Below are 14,882 nucleotides of genomic sequence, written 5' to 3'. Positions count from 1 at the left end.
AAAATGATTTACGATTTTTTTTTTTTTATATTAGGTTTATTTACAAAAAACATTTTTAGTCGCTTTTGAAAAGATTCTCGTTCAGCTGCATTTAATCTCATTTTACAACAAAAACTGAATATTATGCTCAAGTAATAATCAGTTTTTAAAAATCAAAGATAAGCCACAAAAACTAATTATTATGCTCAAATAATGAAATTAGGATTTGTCCGATAAATTCCGCATCACCCGTTAAATTAAAAAACATTGTTAAGTAATCTTGGTTGTTTAAACTCAAAATAATTTATTTTGATTTTATATTAATTACCTTATAATATAATAATAAGCTGTTTTATAAAAAAATTTATATACGCTTTATTGTAAGTAACTTTTTATTTAAGGCTTAGATACTTGAACAAAACAATGCGTTTTTAAATTGAGCAAAAAGATGCCTATTTTCCTAATATTGTTGCTTCAAATTAATATATTGAAGACTAAAAAAAAAAACATTAAATAGGTGCACTCTTTGTAACATGTGCAATAGCAATTAATAATAAAGTTATAAACGAATTATTGCAAATAATAATAAATAAATAAAAAAATCCATCAAAGTCATTAAACGTTTTGTATAAGTTTATTCCAATAAAAACCTATGATAGAATTCTATAACCAGAATTCTATCATAGGCTAACTTCCTCTATGATTGCATACTTTATATAATTTGGAAAAAAAAATTTTTTTTTTTTGTTATCGATAATGACACAGCAAATTAATAAAGTATCTATGCACATAGTTCACATATAAGCTTTTTTCTTTTTGACACCAGGTTTTGCATTTTTGACTGCAAATCCATGTTTAGTTTAGGTCAGCAAATCCGATGTTTTTTAGATTAAAATTGTGAATAAAGTTCTTTAGGAAACAGCAATCCTGTGTCAAATACGAAGTTAATTTAATTTTTATTTATATAATAATTCTTGCTACATTTTTTTTTTCAAGTAACATTTTTTCTTAGTTTTTCTAAGAGTTTTATGATTATTATCTTTTAAGATTAATAATCTTTCTTTTTCATTATCATTTTTTTACTTATTTCATTAATTATCTATTACATTGATACATATTTCTTGAATATTAAGAATTTAAATGTACAGTTTTTTGTATTATTTTAATCTCCAATTTCTTTTTTTTAATTTAGTTATAGGAGTTACTAAAGGCACAAGAAAGAACGGAAGATTGATAATTTCATTATAAATTAACGTTGTTTAGCTTTTCTGCGTGTAATTCTTCAAGTTATGGGCAATACACCAAGTATAAAACTTCAATCAAATATTAGTTTGGTAGAAACAGCTCAAGCTGAGTATGATTTTCTTCGTCTTGTTGACAAATATCCTGCTTTGTATTGTGAAAACGTGTTAAAAAATGCGGTATATCGTTATGAGAATTACTGGCTGCCTCTTCTTGCAAAGTACGACCTAGTTGTAATTGCTCCACTAGATATTGAATGGGTTTGGCATTCGCATATACTAAATCCATCAGCATACAACAAAGATTGTAAAAAGCTTGTTGGAAAAGTTATTGATCATGTTCCGATGTTCTTAGCCCTACATACTCATAGTATCTCACAAAAATACTGGTCAGCGGAGTATCCTAATGTAGATTACCGAGTTGACTTATCTGATATAAATCCTTTACTTATATCTTCTGAACCATTTAAATGTTCGTATGACATTATTTCTGCTGCTCAACGTCACAGAATCTTTAGCTATAACGTTTTGTTTCCGCATTTCAGGGACGTTGATTTTTTGGAAAAAGCGGTGAAACGCTATTTTATTATGCTTTCTATTAAACGTAACCATCGAAAAACGTTTGTTGTGCCATGCTATGATAATGATTTAGTTTGGCATGGTCATCAACAGCATGTGTTTCAATATAATGCTGACATGAATTCATTATTAGGAGAAATCCTAAATCACGATGATACAAGTTCTGATAGAAGTAAAGGGTCTCAACTTCAAAAAGGAATGGACGAAACAAAAGAGTTATGGAAAAAGTATTCATCAATATATTTAATTAGCGGTGGAATGTTTCGTGGTGAACCTCCAATGCCCAACTTTAATATAGACAAATACTTTTACAGCCGATCAATTTTAAAAGTAAGTTTTTTTACTTGTTTTATCATTTGTTTTTTTTTTTTAATTTATTGGTAATATTTTCCTTATTAATTTTTTTCTTATTTTACAATGCATAGATTGAAATAGTAAATTATTCAGAACGATTGGATTATTTAACGTTAATGCAGCGCACACACAGACACGTATTTAAGCGCACAAAAACTTACACTCGTGCGCATTTAAAAAGACACGCACACACACGCGAACTGAATGATTTATACTGCTTTACTTGTATGTCAACAATCCCGATAATAAAGTTTCGTCTATTTTTTACGAGAAAAATTTTAAAATGAACGTTAAAGTTTTTGTTATAGTAACCATCCCAGCAAACGCGGGGACGTACAAAAAATGTACAATGAGCGTTCTAAACTGATTCTAGATTAGACGCTTAAAGACGTCTTTTTCGGACGTTCAAAAGACTTTCTATAGAGACGTAAAAGTTTCATTTGCGTATTGAAGTGTTCATGATAGAACAGCAGAAACTTGGCCCAGAAAAAGCGTCTTTTGAACGTTCAAAAGATGTTCAGAACGCCTTTAAAGCGCTCAAACGACGTTCGTTAAGCTACTTTAGTAATTTTAGACATTTGATAACTGAATTACGCTCATAGCTTAACTTAAAACGCTAAAATCCAGTGTTAAAAACCCCACCATTGTGGGGTTTTTAACACTGGATTTTAGCGTTTAGAAAACATAACCGGAACGTCAGCAAGTGCAGATGTAAAACACAATTTGCAGTATAAACTATGTTAAAGATATTTCACATTACAAAAATATTTAAAGAATATCTTGAAAACTGTCATTATGATTTTCTTTATCCCGTCCACCTCCGCCTTTTCTAAATGGCGCTCTTTTAAGCATACTTCCAACGCATTTTTCTATTTCCATTTCATCATACTTTGGCATGGCCTCTGCAAAAAACAGAATTAAAATATAAGATTTATAATATATATTATAAATAGTTTAGTTAGCCATGCATAAATAAACATTAACCAAAAAAGCCATTTTATTATTAATATGAGTAAAACATAATTGTTTGGTTGCATCCCTGTAAATGAAATTCCATTATTTTTAACTTAATTAAAAATAAAAAATTACAAAAATGATTTTTTATTTTGTTAAACCTTTTAGATTATTAAAACCCATCCTTGACTATTTATAATATATTATAATTATAAAAAAAAATATGTACCAGCAATAACCTTCATCAGATTTGTCTTACGAAACGCATTCTTGTTCCTCGTTCCATCCAGATTAAAACTTGACATTAATTTGTTTGTCATGAGTCTTGGTAGTAAAACGAATTATTAATAAATATATAGCATATATTAAAGTATGTAATCAAAGAATATAGCTGGCAGAGGAGAGGTATATGATTTTCTGTTTTATAATCATCTTCCGCCACCATTTTCAGATATCAGCAATTTTAAAAAATTCGGGCTTCATCTTAACCAGCATAAATGTTAACTCATATAATCTAGTGTTTTTTATTTCATAAATCTTATGTAAAGCAAAATGTTAAAAACAAAAGATTTAATTAATTAAATAAATACTGAACATTTTTTCAAGGATACATACTTTAAGAGCATTGATTTTACATTTGTATAGCATGAAACACCACCTATTTTGGAAAACTGAGTTCTCTAAAAAAAAATCATTTAATTATACAATAAAAACGCATAAATGATGGTATATAAATTTAATGTGCAAAACATAGTAACCCAATATAGTATTATGGCAACCCATTATGTTTAAAATTCTTCATTATATTAGAAAGATCCATGAGAATTCTATAACATAAAAGCGAAATCACGTAGCATTTTGTATCACTTACTTATACTAAAACCTACCAAACGAGTGTGTTGACAAATATCATTCAACCCCTTGTCAAACTCATTAAAACCTACCAAATCTGACATTTTATTTATAAAATAAGTCGAATCAGGCAAATCATTTATTTCACCCTGCTTCTTTATTTCTTCTAAAATCTCTTGTAACTTGTGGAGAACCTTATACTGAAATCCTGTAAAATTTAAAAAAGAAATATTTAAAAAACCCAAAAACTTATCTTTATAACAATATAAAAGTTGAAAACTGGCATAATTTTAAGTAAATTTTATTGTAAATTATTCCATACTTGCTTGTGTTAATGGAAACTTGTTTAATGCAATATTTAAAGTATTTATACTTTCTTGTTCATAGCTTTTTGATACAGATGAAGTTGAAATAAATGGAGAATTAGGCTGTGATGAGAACAATGGTTTTAAAATTCGTTGCGGTATTCTCGATTTTAACGGTTGCCGATGGATTGGGGGTAAAATAATAGGAGAAATCTCTTTTCTTTTATTTTGGGAGAAAGGTGAAGATGTAAATAATGAGGATTGTGACTCAGTTGATAATACATTAGAAAAAGAATGAAATGAAGTGAAGGGAGATTTAAATAGTTGTTGAAATGGTGATTTTTTCATAGAAGATTTTCTCTTTACAGCTATTAAATCTAAAATATATAAATATTAGGTAAATAGTAATATAAAATAAAAGTAAGATGTATCTATCAAATAAAAAAAACTTATTCTTCTTCCGATGTAAAATCAAAACCATCACATAAACTTTTATCATCTATGAATAAAAGTAAAAAATCCAATAAAATAATAAGTAAATGAAATTTAAAAAAATGTGGAACAAAAAGATTGTAATAAAAAAATCCTGCAAAATACCTAGTTGAATCTTAATTTTTATTATAGGATATTTAATCCAGTCATCTTTTGGTGGCCATTGCTGTGAGCAAGCTCTAATAACATTAATGCCTTTTGGCCAACAGACATTCTTATCTACTATCCAGATCGTGGGAATGGTTTTTTTTTTCTTCCTCAATAACTCCTTCCATACGACTCTTAATATATTGCAAAAGAATAGCAATTTATTCAAAAAATATGTAACCTTAACAATAAATAAATAAACCTGATGCATATATACACCACAAAATAAGTATTATATAAACTGTTGCACAACACTGTTAACTGATTCCAAACTATAGTGATATATAAAATAATGTCAAATCATAAAACAATGATAAAACAATGTCAAATCATTGTTTAAAAAAGAAAGAATGACCTATTTGGGAATGATAATTAATGCTTAAAAAAATAAAGATAACTTAAATATTTTTAAATATGTTAAAAACAAATTAAATATGTAAGTGCAATATCATGCCTGAGAAATAAATTAATTTTCATGACTTGATAATTTAATTGTGAACTTCTATATTTTTATATTTTCAAATTATTGCATTTAACTTACATTATTAAACAAATAACTTTAGGTTTACATTTACAAAAAAGAGTTTTTACCACATATATTTACTGCATACTTCTGTCATATTTAAATAAACATACAATATTAAACTGAAGTTAAATTTATTCATTATAAACAAACTTTTCAGTTTCTGCTTCATGCACAACAGGAAATATGGCGAGCCCTCTGCATTCAGGAAGACACACACATTTTTTTCTCAATTCAATCTTAGAAATTAGTTTTTTTTCTACTTTTCCATAGTTTCCTTTTACTAACAATGCAATATTAAATTGCAGTGATGGAACTAGTTTGTCATATAAATTACATAGGTATCGTGGATTGATAATATCACAATGAAAAGTTCTGTTTATTTCATTTGTAGTCACAAAAGCAACCGAAATGTCAGTAAGAAGGAAATATCTATCTTTCTTACTTTTAGATACTTTTGTAAATAATGATTTGTGTGACGCATGTTTCCAAAAATTTTGAAACTCTATTTGCTTTTTACACACTTGCTCAAAAGGGCTCTTGGAGGTGCTAACTGACAGTTTCAGTCTTTCAGTAGAAAATTTTCAAATGGAAAACAAGAGATACTGTTAAGTGAGCAATGGTTAATACAATCATCGATTAAATGGAGTAGGCTATGCACATTATATACAGTAAAAGTTTCTCCATAAATATACTTGCATGAATAAACAAAATGTGTCATCATACTGCGTGCATATTCCTAATGGTTGTTACCAAATTGGTCATTTGACGTCAACATAATACCAATAGAAATGCTTAACAGGAGAAAATGCTCATATACCTGTTCAGATACAACACCCTTTAGTACAACAGCGCCTAAATATATCAAAAACTGCCTAAACTCTGTAGCTTTCCAATGATCTATATCTTGAAGACTTCGTGGTTGACAAGCAAATTCGATTGGCATATTTCCAGTTAAACAAATTAATCTATTGTTAATTTCAGCTATTTGTGATGCAGATATTTTTCCCACAGGACCTTTTAATAAATATTTTAAAATTCATTTTGTTACCCCTAAACATACCAAATGCATATAATCCAAAAAAAAAAGAACTAATACACTCAATACCTATATTCACAAGTGGAGAAACTGCTTTTTGATGATCTAGATAGCCATAGTGTTGAAAAGTCTGATTATCCCTTTTATTGAAACCAAATTCATCATTGAAGACAACTCTTCCGCTATGGAACCATGAACACAACAACTTTCACAAGAGTTGTACCCATTATGGTTAACAATATTCTTTATATAAGTTCTAGCTGGAGTATCACAAACAAAAGCTTGAATTGCTAAACTAATATGAAATCCATTAAAATTAATCCCAGAGTCTTTAATTTCCATCCATTCATTCACAAAATTTGATAAGAAACCTATCAAAGGATTAGGTTTGCTATTTCCACCAAAAATTCCGATAATAAAAACATCAGAGCCCTCAAAAAACCAAGAACAGGCCAGAGCTAAACAGTAGATGACAGGAAAAGAGGAATCATTAAGTCACTTTTAACAGTCCTGTATGAAAGTAGTCTAATAACTTCACTCTTAATTCCAAAATAAACATACTCACCACCACATTTTGATTGAGTTTTTATGGTTTTTGGAGAGCTAAGTAGCGTTCGAGCATCTTGAGGAAGATATTTGTGGATTGGTATGAGATAATTCTTGTAAATTCTCTATAACACATGATTTTTCGTCACTTGACTCTATCACTTGCATCACTTTCTTATTTATAATTATTTAGGTTTTTGATTCTAAAATTTTAAATATGAGTAAAAACAAACAAAAGTAAAATAAAAAATTACATTAACTTTTATTTCATATATCAAATGTTAATATATAAAAACATATATCTCGTTTTTTACTTTCAGCTATATATATATATATATATATATATATATATATATATATATATATATATATATATATATATATATATATATATATATATATATATATATATATATATACATATATATATATATATATATATATATATATATTTAGGTGAGCAGTGTGATGTCATACTGAACCAGCAATCTTTTCAATCATGATTCTTTTTTTTTGTTTTTTGTTCCTAAAAAAGCCGTATTGATTAAGATAAGCAAAAAAAGTGAGGAAATGCTTGTATAAACACACTATAGTAGATACATGTGTCAGAAAATAAATTAGAAATCAAGGTCATATATATATTAAAAATATAATATGAATTGCTAGTTAGTTTATTTTAACTTTTGTGTTTCTATTTTATATAAAAAAGAACATTTATGCTATTAACATTTATGATAAAATACAAGATTGGACTTTTAGTAGCTTTAATAATTTTAATTTCTTAAATTTGCAGATTCTAATTATATTATAAATTTTATTCTTATAATATATATAAAAAATTCACATAAGAAGTAAAATTACAAAATTTAGATATACATTTAAGATATAGAAGAATAAACTTATATATGGGGTCAAATAAGTAATATTGACCAGTACCTATCAGCAGCCTTAATAAACTTAAAAATTTAAAAGCTGCATTCTCATTTTTATTCATTTAAAACTAGTAACTTTACTGAAATTTAATTTATTTTAAATTCAGTGCAGTCAGAAAATTGTTCGTTTTACGAAATCATCCATTTCAAGATAAAAAAGTTTTTTAGAAATTTAAAAGAAATCTATAAAATTGTTGTTTTAGGGAGAAGAAAAACACGCTTAAGTCAAAAAATTGTGAATAATCACGCTCTAGTATATATATATATATATATATATATATATATATATATATATATATATATATATATATATATATATATATATATATATATATATATATATATATATATATATATATATATATATATATATATATATATATATATATATATATATATATATATATATATATATATATATATAGAGCCCTCCATGTTTTTAAAAAAACAGGGCAATTTAACGAATTTTTCCTTATGATATCAGGAGAATTTCGTTAAATTGACTATATATATATATATATATATATATATATATATATATATATATATATATATATATATATATATGTATATATATTTATATACATATATATATATATATATATTTATATACATATATATATATATATATATATATATATTTATATACATATATATATATATATATATATATATATATATATATATATATATATATATATATATATATATATATATATATATATATATATATATATATATATATATATATATATATATATATATATATATATATAGAGGTACGCGTAAATCCGGATTTTACAAAGCCTTTTTTTTGGCCAAATTCTGTGACACGCTTTTTCAAGTTAGTTGAAAAGTTGCATCGTATGGACTTGTTTTGCTCTGTTATTTTTTAGAAATATGCATCAACATAGATATTTTTTGAATACAATAATTATGGAACCTTAATTTTACATGGATTTTTTTAAAAACAATAAATTCATAATAAATAAAATTTTAACTCAAAGAAGAGTTAAAATTTTATTTATTATGATTTATTGTTGTTAAAAATTTGCTTGTTTTTTGGACATCAAGTATAAATAGAAGGAATGCTGGTTCAATTTCCTAATATGTTCTCTCAACTTTAAAAACCTTTTTTCTTACTACCTGCCGAATTTCATTGAAAAAAAATCATACTCAGACATCTTAATGCTATACTCCAATTAGGTAAAAATTTGCTTGCTTTTGGACATCAAGTATATATCGAAGGAATGCTGGTTTATTTTTCTAATATGCTTTCTCAACTTTAAAAGCCTTTTTTCTTACTACCTGCCAAATTTCATTGAAAAAAAATCATACTCAGATATCTTAATGCTATACTCCAATTAGGTAAAAATTTGCTTGCTTTTGGACATCAAGTATACATCGAAGGAATGCTGGTTTATTTTTCTAATATGCTTTCTCAACTTTAAAAACCTTTTTTCTTACCTGCCAAATTGCATTGAAAAAAAATGCATACTCAGGCACCTTAATGCTATACTCCAATTAGGTAAAAATTGGTTGCTGTTTAGACATCAAGTATATTTCAAAGGAATGCTGGTTTGTTTTTCTAATATATTCTCTCACTTTTAAAAACCTTTTTTCTTACTACCTGCCTTATTTAATTGGAAAAAAAAGCATACTCAGACACCTTAATATTATATTCCAATTGGATAACTGTTTTAAGCTTCAATAAGGCGATACACTCGCATATAGATTATTAAATTGTACTAAATTATAATGTCATTATATTTACCATTATTTAAATATTTTAATTTTTAATTATAAAAATTAATTTTTTTTTTTCTCCAATCACAGGGCCAAAAACAAAGTTTTATGGTGAATGCAAAAAGTATTTAACCCTAATTTTTGGCCCTATCATGGGGCCAAAAACAAAGTTTTATGGTGAATGCTAAAAGTATTTAACTGCTAATTTTGAATTGTCGCAAATAGGCATTGACTCTAATACAGAGTGTAATACAGTATGTAGAAATGGGCAGTTTTTTATTATTTACAAAAAATTGTGATTCATTTCTCAAAACATCTCAACAAGTCACTACACATTTTGAGATAGAAACATGTGAAAATCAGGTTAAGAGTCTCATAAATAAATCATTGTATTGGGCTAGAAATTTTAACAGGGCTGAGGAGAGTAAGTGTTTTTTTGAATTTTGCAATAAACCTTTTTTAAGCCATATATCAAGTTTGCCTCATATTGTATTATCATTTGTATTGGTATACGAAACATTAGGCTCAGATGTTTCAAATACCAATACGAATGTTTTATCTCTTTTAACGAGTGGAACATCAACATCTGCAAGTTATAGCGAATGAGATGTAATTAAACATATATTTAGAGAAAATTTGGCCCTATAAAACAATCTTACTTATCTTCTCGGTTTGCTAACTCTTACAAAGAACGTCAGAACAATATAGCACTACTAAAAGCTGAATTAAACAGCATGCTAAATCAATTATGTGTTCTAAGACAAAATGTTAAACAAAAAAGAAAAAAAATAAAGCTTTAAGGGCAGAAATACTAGATCTTAAAAAACACACACACAAAAATAAAATTACGTTGAGAAAATTCATCACTTTAAATTAAATGAAAAGCATAAGTTAAGGCAACTCAAAACAAAGCATAATGCGGCTGTTTTGACAAGTAACAGGGTAATTGCTAGTTTGGAGAGTGATTTGCTCCAGATTTAGGAGGAAAATAGTGTAATTATGCCAGAAGATGAAAAAACATATTCATTACAAATAAGAATAATAATTTATAATGTTGTTGTGTAATATACCAACAGGTAACATTCCATATCTTATGAGCAAAATAGGGCATTATATGTGTGTTGTTTTTAATAATATTCTTCATCGAAGTACTGCTGAGCAAAGGGCTCATGAACTTGGCAGTATTTTAGATTTGCAAGCAGCAGAGTGTGCTATGGATAGTAATAATCTTACTCTTGAGTTTGATGCTACAACACAAGAAAGTGTCCACATTAATAGCATTAACTTAACATCTAAAGATAAATGTCTTGTTATTGCTCTAGATCAGTTACCAGGAGGAACAGCATTCGATTATGAAAGTCATATATGCACTTCAATTGATTATATGGCATTTGTTTATTCAGATTTTTACCAAAGTAGCTTTGATAATTCTCGATTATTAACAATATATCTAACACAATCTCAGACAGAGTTGCAGTCAACCATCTTACTATAAACAAAGTTTGTTCAACCTGGGGCAAGAATTTGAATGAGCTGAACTGCCATTTGAACACATTTGAACTTCTTGACACAATTGCATTTTCATGTCGCTCAGCATTGCAGTCTCTTGAGAGTGAGAGTTGCTAATTATTCGGAAATGATTGTATGACAATTAAAATTATTATAGTAATGAACAAAATGAGGTTTATAGACATCAAAGATGATCTACAAAGTATTATTCCAAGATATCGTGGAAATTGGCTTCATATTCGTTTTCATACTTGTTTCATTTTTATGAAGCATTATAGTAAGTTTAAAGATTTCCTCACTGTTGGAACAGTAAAATGTAAAAGTTCGCTAGCAATTTTAAGAGGGGCATTTTGTAATAAAACTGCCATAAAAGAAATGTGCGTGCTTGCATTGTTTGGAAAACTCCTTACTGAGTCTTGGATGAAAAAGTTTTATGTTTTAGCTGAGGATGCAACTTTTGATATTGTTTCTGGTAAAAGTGAAAAAAGTTTTGCTAATAATTACAAATTATAAATCTAATCCAGCTGCTCAGTTTTGCAGAAGAACACATTTTTTTGGGAATATTCTTGCCCCTAAGATTTAAAAATCATTTTATGCTCCATTGCTAACCACTAAAACTCGTATAAGCTTCATTGATAACCAGCTTAAAAAAATGACTTCTGCTTGTCTTGATGCTGTGCAAGTTGTCTTGAAGCGACATTATAAAAAGTATTTCTCACTTTCTTTTACAGAGACACTAAAGGAGGTAAGAGACGCAAAAGGGAGGAACTTGGTAGATAAATCTTAATGATGTTGTAAATTTGTTTTATTAAATGGTTTTTTACTAAATAAACACTATTTTTTATTTCTTTAATTTATCATTTAATCTTTTTTTTTAAATATAGTCTTGTCTAGGAGTGATTTCTTGGTTTGGCGCTGAAGCCACCCTGGGCCTAAATCAAAAGGGCCTTCCTCATATAGGCCCAGAATGGAGGTAAAGACCTGCCTTATTTTAAATAAAAAGCTCCTGGTGGCAGAAGGGATGGCAGAGGATTCAGGAATGTAGTTATTAACAAATAAAAATTTACTTATTAATAAGTTTATATAGATTTACTTAGCTGAATCTATATACACTTATTGATAGGTGTATGTATATATTTATTAAGTTGATACTTGTATATAATCCTTTTGTAAAAAAATGGCAAACGCAATTATCAGATGTTAAAATATCTACTGAGAGTTAACCATAAAAATAAATATTTAACAAAGTGATTACCATCATTATGGTTTTTAATTTTAGTTTAGCTGGTCATTTGATCTGTACTTTAATGTATTCCTGCGCACTTTCCGAATGTAATTCAGACGTCTTTCGAACGTTCCATGGTGACCAAAGAAAATTATTTTGGTTCAAAAAAGGTTTAGGACGTTCAGAACGTGAACTGAACGCACATTGTACGTTTTTGTACGTGTAGTGTTAGCTGGGTAATTAAATCCCAGTATTGACACAAATCATTACAAAAAAAATGAAAAGAGTAATATTTTTGACAATATTAATATGTAAATACAATTTAGCAAAAACATTATTTTTCGGCTCGTTCTAATATGTCGCCAATGACACCCTCGATTTTGTTTGCATCTTAACCAATTTTGTCACCAACAATAGCATCTAAAGAAATAATTTTATCACAAAACTGTCTGTCAATCATAGAGCATGTTTTAGAAAATCAAAAAAAAAAACGATTAAATTCAAAAGCAAAGTAAAGAAATTTTGATTATGAATATGATTTCTCTAAAGTCAACAAACTAAATGACATCCACAATAAAAATTTATATTAAAATACTTGTTATAAGTTTTGAAAAGTCCTACATAAAAAAGCTAAACTAAAATAAAAAACGACCGCAAATAAATTTGCAAATAATGAATAAGAGAAAATGAACAACGTATTATTGTTCCACATTCTGCGAATTATTGCTAACAAAAATATTTCAGTCTTATATAAGATGAAATGGCTACAAACTCCAATTCAATGCCTACCTTTTATGCATTTATAATAAGGAGTGCTTGTAAATTTACTTTCTTCTTTTCTTCCATCCTCGCTAAATAATGCCCGTGTTCCATGATAACATTAAAAATATTTTTAACTGTTTTCCGTGGAGTTGCTTCTCTAACTCCTCTCATTTGAGTGACCTTAGAAATTATTAAAATAAACTAAAAGCATGATCAAATATTGAACCAAATTAACAAATCATATAGTCACAACATATTGTGAGCAAATTAATCAACTTTTTTTTACAAGTTTTTATAAGTACTAATATATATATATATATATATATATATATATATATATATATATATATATATATATATATATATACAGTATTGGACAAAACATTTGCAACCAACATCGAACAATGCTAAAAAGTGTTCCTAATTTTACATGTCTTAAAAACGAAACGAACTATACTACCACAGCAAACAGTTCAGGAGTCTGGAGTCATAGCATGCCATGACATGAGCATTCAGCTGACAGGTGACAGCACACAGGCAGAATTTCGTTGACAAGTGCCATTTTGCAGCGGACAAAACAAGTGCAACTTTTTTGGTTTGTTTCATTTTCTTAAGTCTGGTCCGTGTCAACGTCACGGAAGTTTTTTAATAATTAAAGGAAGTATCCAGAAGTTTCCAGAAGCAAGCAGAAGCTTCCAGAAGTTTCCAGAAGAAGCATCTAGAAGCATCCAGTAGCATCCAGAAATATCCAGAAACATTCAGTAGCATAGAGACGCATCCAGAAGCTTCCAGAAGCATCGAAAAGAAGCATCTAGAATCTTCCAGAACAGGTTCACACAGGTTTATTTTACTATATAAGAAACATGTAAATCGACATGTAATTCAGTCAGTATATGGAAGTCAATTTAGTCAGTATTATCAAAACAGTTTATCGAAGTGAATTTTATCAAAGTGTTTTATCGAAGAACATCAATACAAGAAGTGAAATACAGCAAGTGTTTCATTACATCAATACAGTCCACATCCAACCAAGACGTTGTGTTTCACAGAGCATTATTGTATCAAGTTAAATGTAACACGGTAAGCCTTGAGAAGCGTGATTATTTATTTTTATTATTTTTATGACTTCAAGTGCAAAAATTGCTCCCGACAGTCTTGGGTTAGAACTAAGAAAGAAAATTATTGGTGATTACGTGAGTGGAATGTCACAAGAAAGTATTTGTTATAAATATCGCGTGAAAAAATGGACCGTATCAAGACTATGTTCCAAATATCGTTCTACGGGGAACTTAGCAGCAGATAACAAAGGTGGAAGACCGCGTTGCACCACTTCTAAAGACAATTCTATGATCTTCAGATCCGCTAAGAAGGATCTCTGGATATCATCAGTCGAGATACAAAAGCAATTAGAGCTGCCTGTATCGGACCGAACAATCAGACGACGTAATGTTGAAGCCGGATTGTTTTCTCGACGCCCTGCAAAGAAACCGCTGATTTCACTAAAAAACCAGAAGAAAAGACTCCTGTTTGCTACATCTCATACTGACTGGAATGTGCAGAAATGGCGAACTATCCTGTTCAGTGATGAATCGAAGTTTAACATCATTGGTAGCGATGGCACTTGCCGTGTACGTCGACCGGCCGGAAAATGCCTCGATTTATATTACTGCCATAAGACCGTGAAGCATGGTGAAGGC

General features: G+C 28.1%; 1 protein-coding gene across 1 annotated transcript in view; it reads left to right on the top strand.

Annotated features, from left to right (window-relative positions):
* LOC105847354 (uncharacterized) overlaps window positions 1-14,882 on the top strand; it is a 36,594-nt gene that overhangs the window by 1,737 nt on the left and 19,975 nt on the right. Inside the window, exon 2 of the mRNA XM_065793711.1 lies at window positions 1,172-2,129. Within this exon, the coding sequence (XP_065649783.1) occupies window positions 1,269-2,129 (861 nt within the window). The 5' untranslated portion in view covers window positions 1,172-1,268. The remainder of the gene's footprint in view (window positions 1-1,171; window positions 2,130-14,882) is intronic.

This window comes from Hydra vulgaris, chromosome 03, assembly GCF_038396675.1.
Source record: "Hydra vulgaris chromosome 03, alternate assembly HydraT2T_AEP".
Classification (NCBI taxonomy): domain Eukaryota; kingdom Metazoa; phylum Cnidaria; class Hydrozoa; order Anthoathecata; family Hydridae; genus Hydra; species Hydra vulgaris.
The sequence above is the reverse complement of the archived record's forward strand: the minus strand, read 5'-3'. Positions and strand labels throughout refer to the sequence as shown.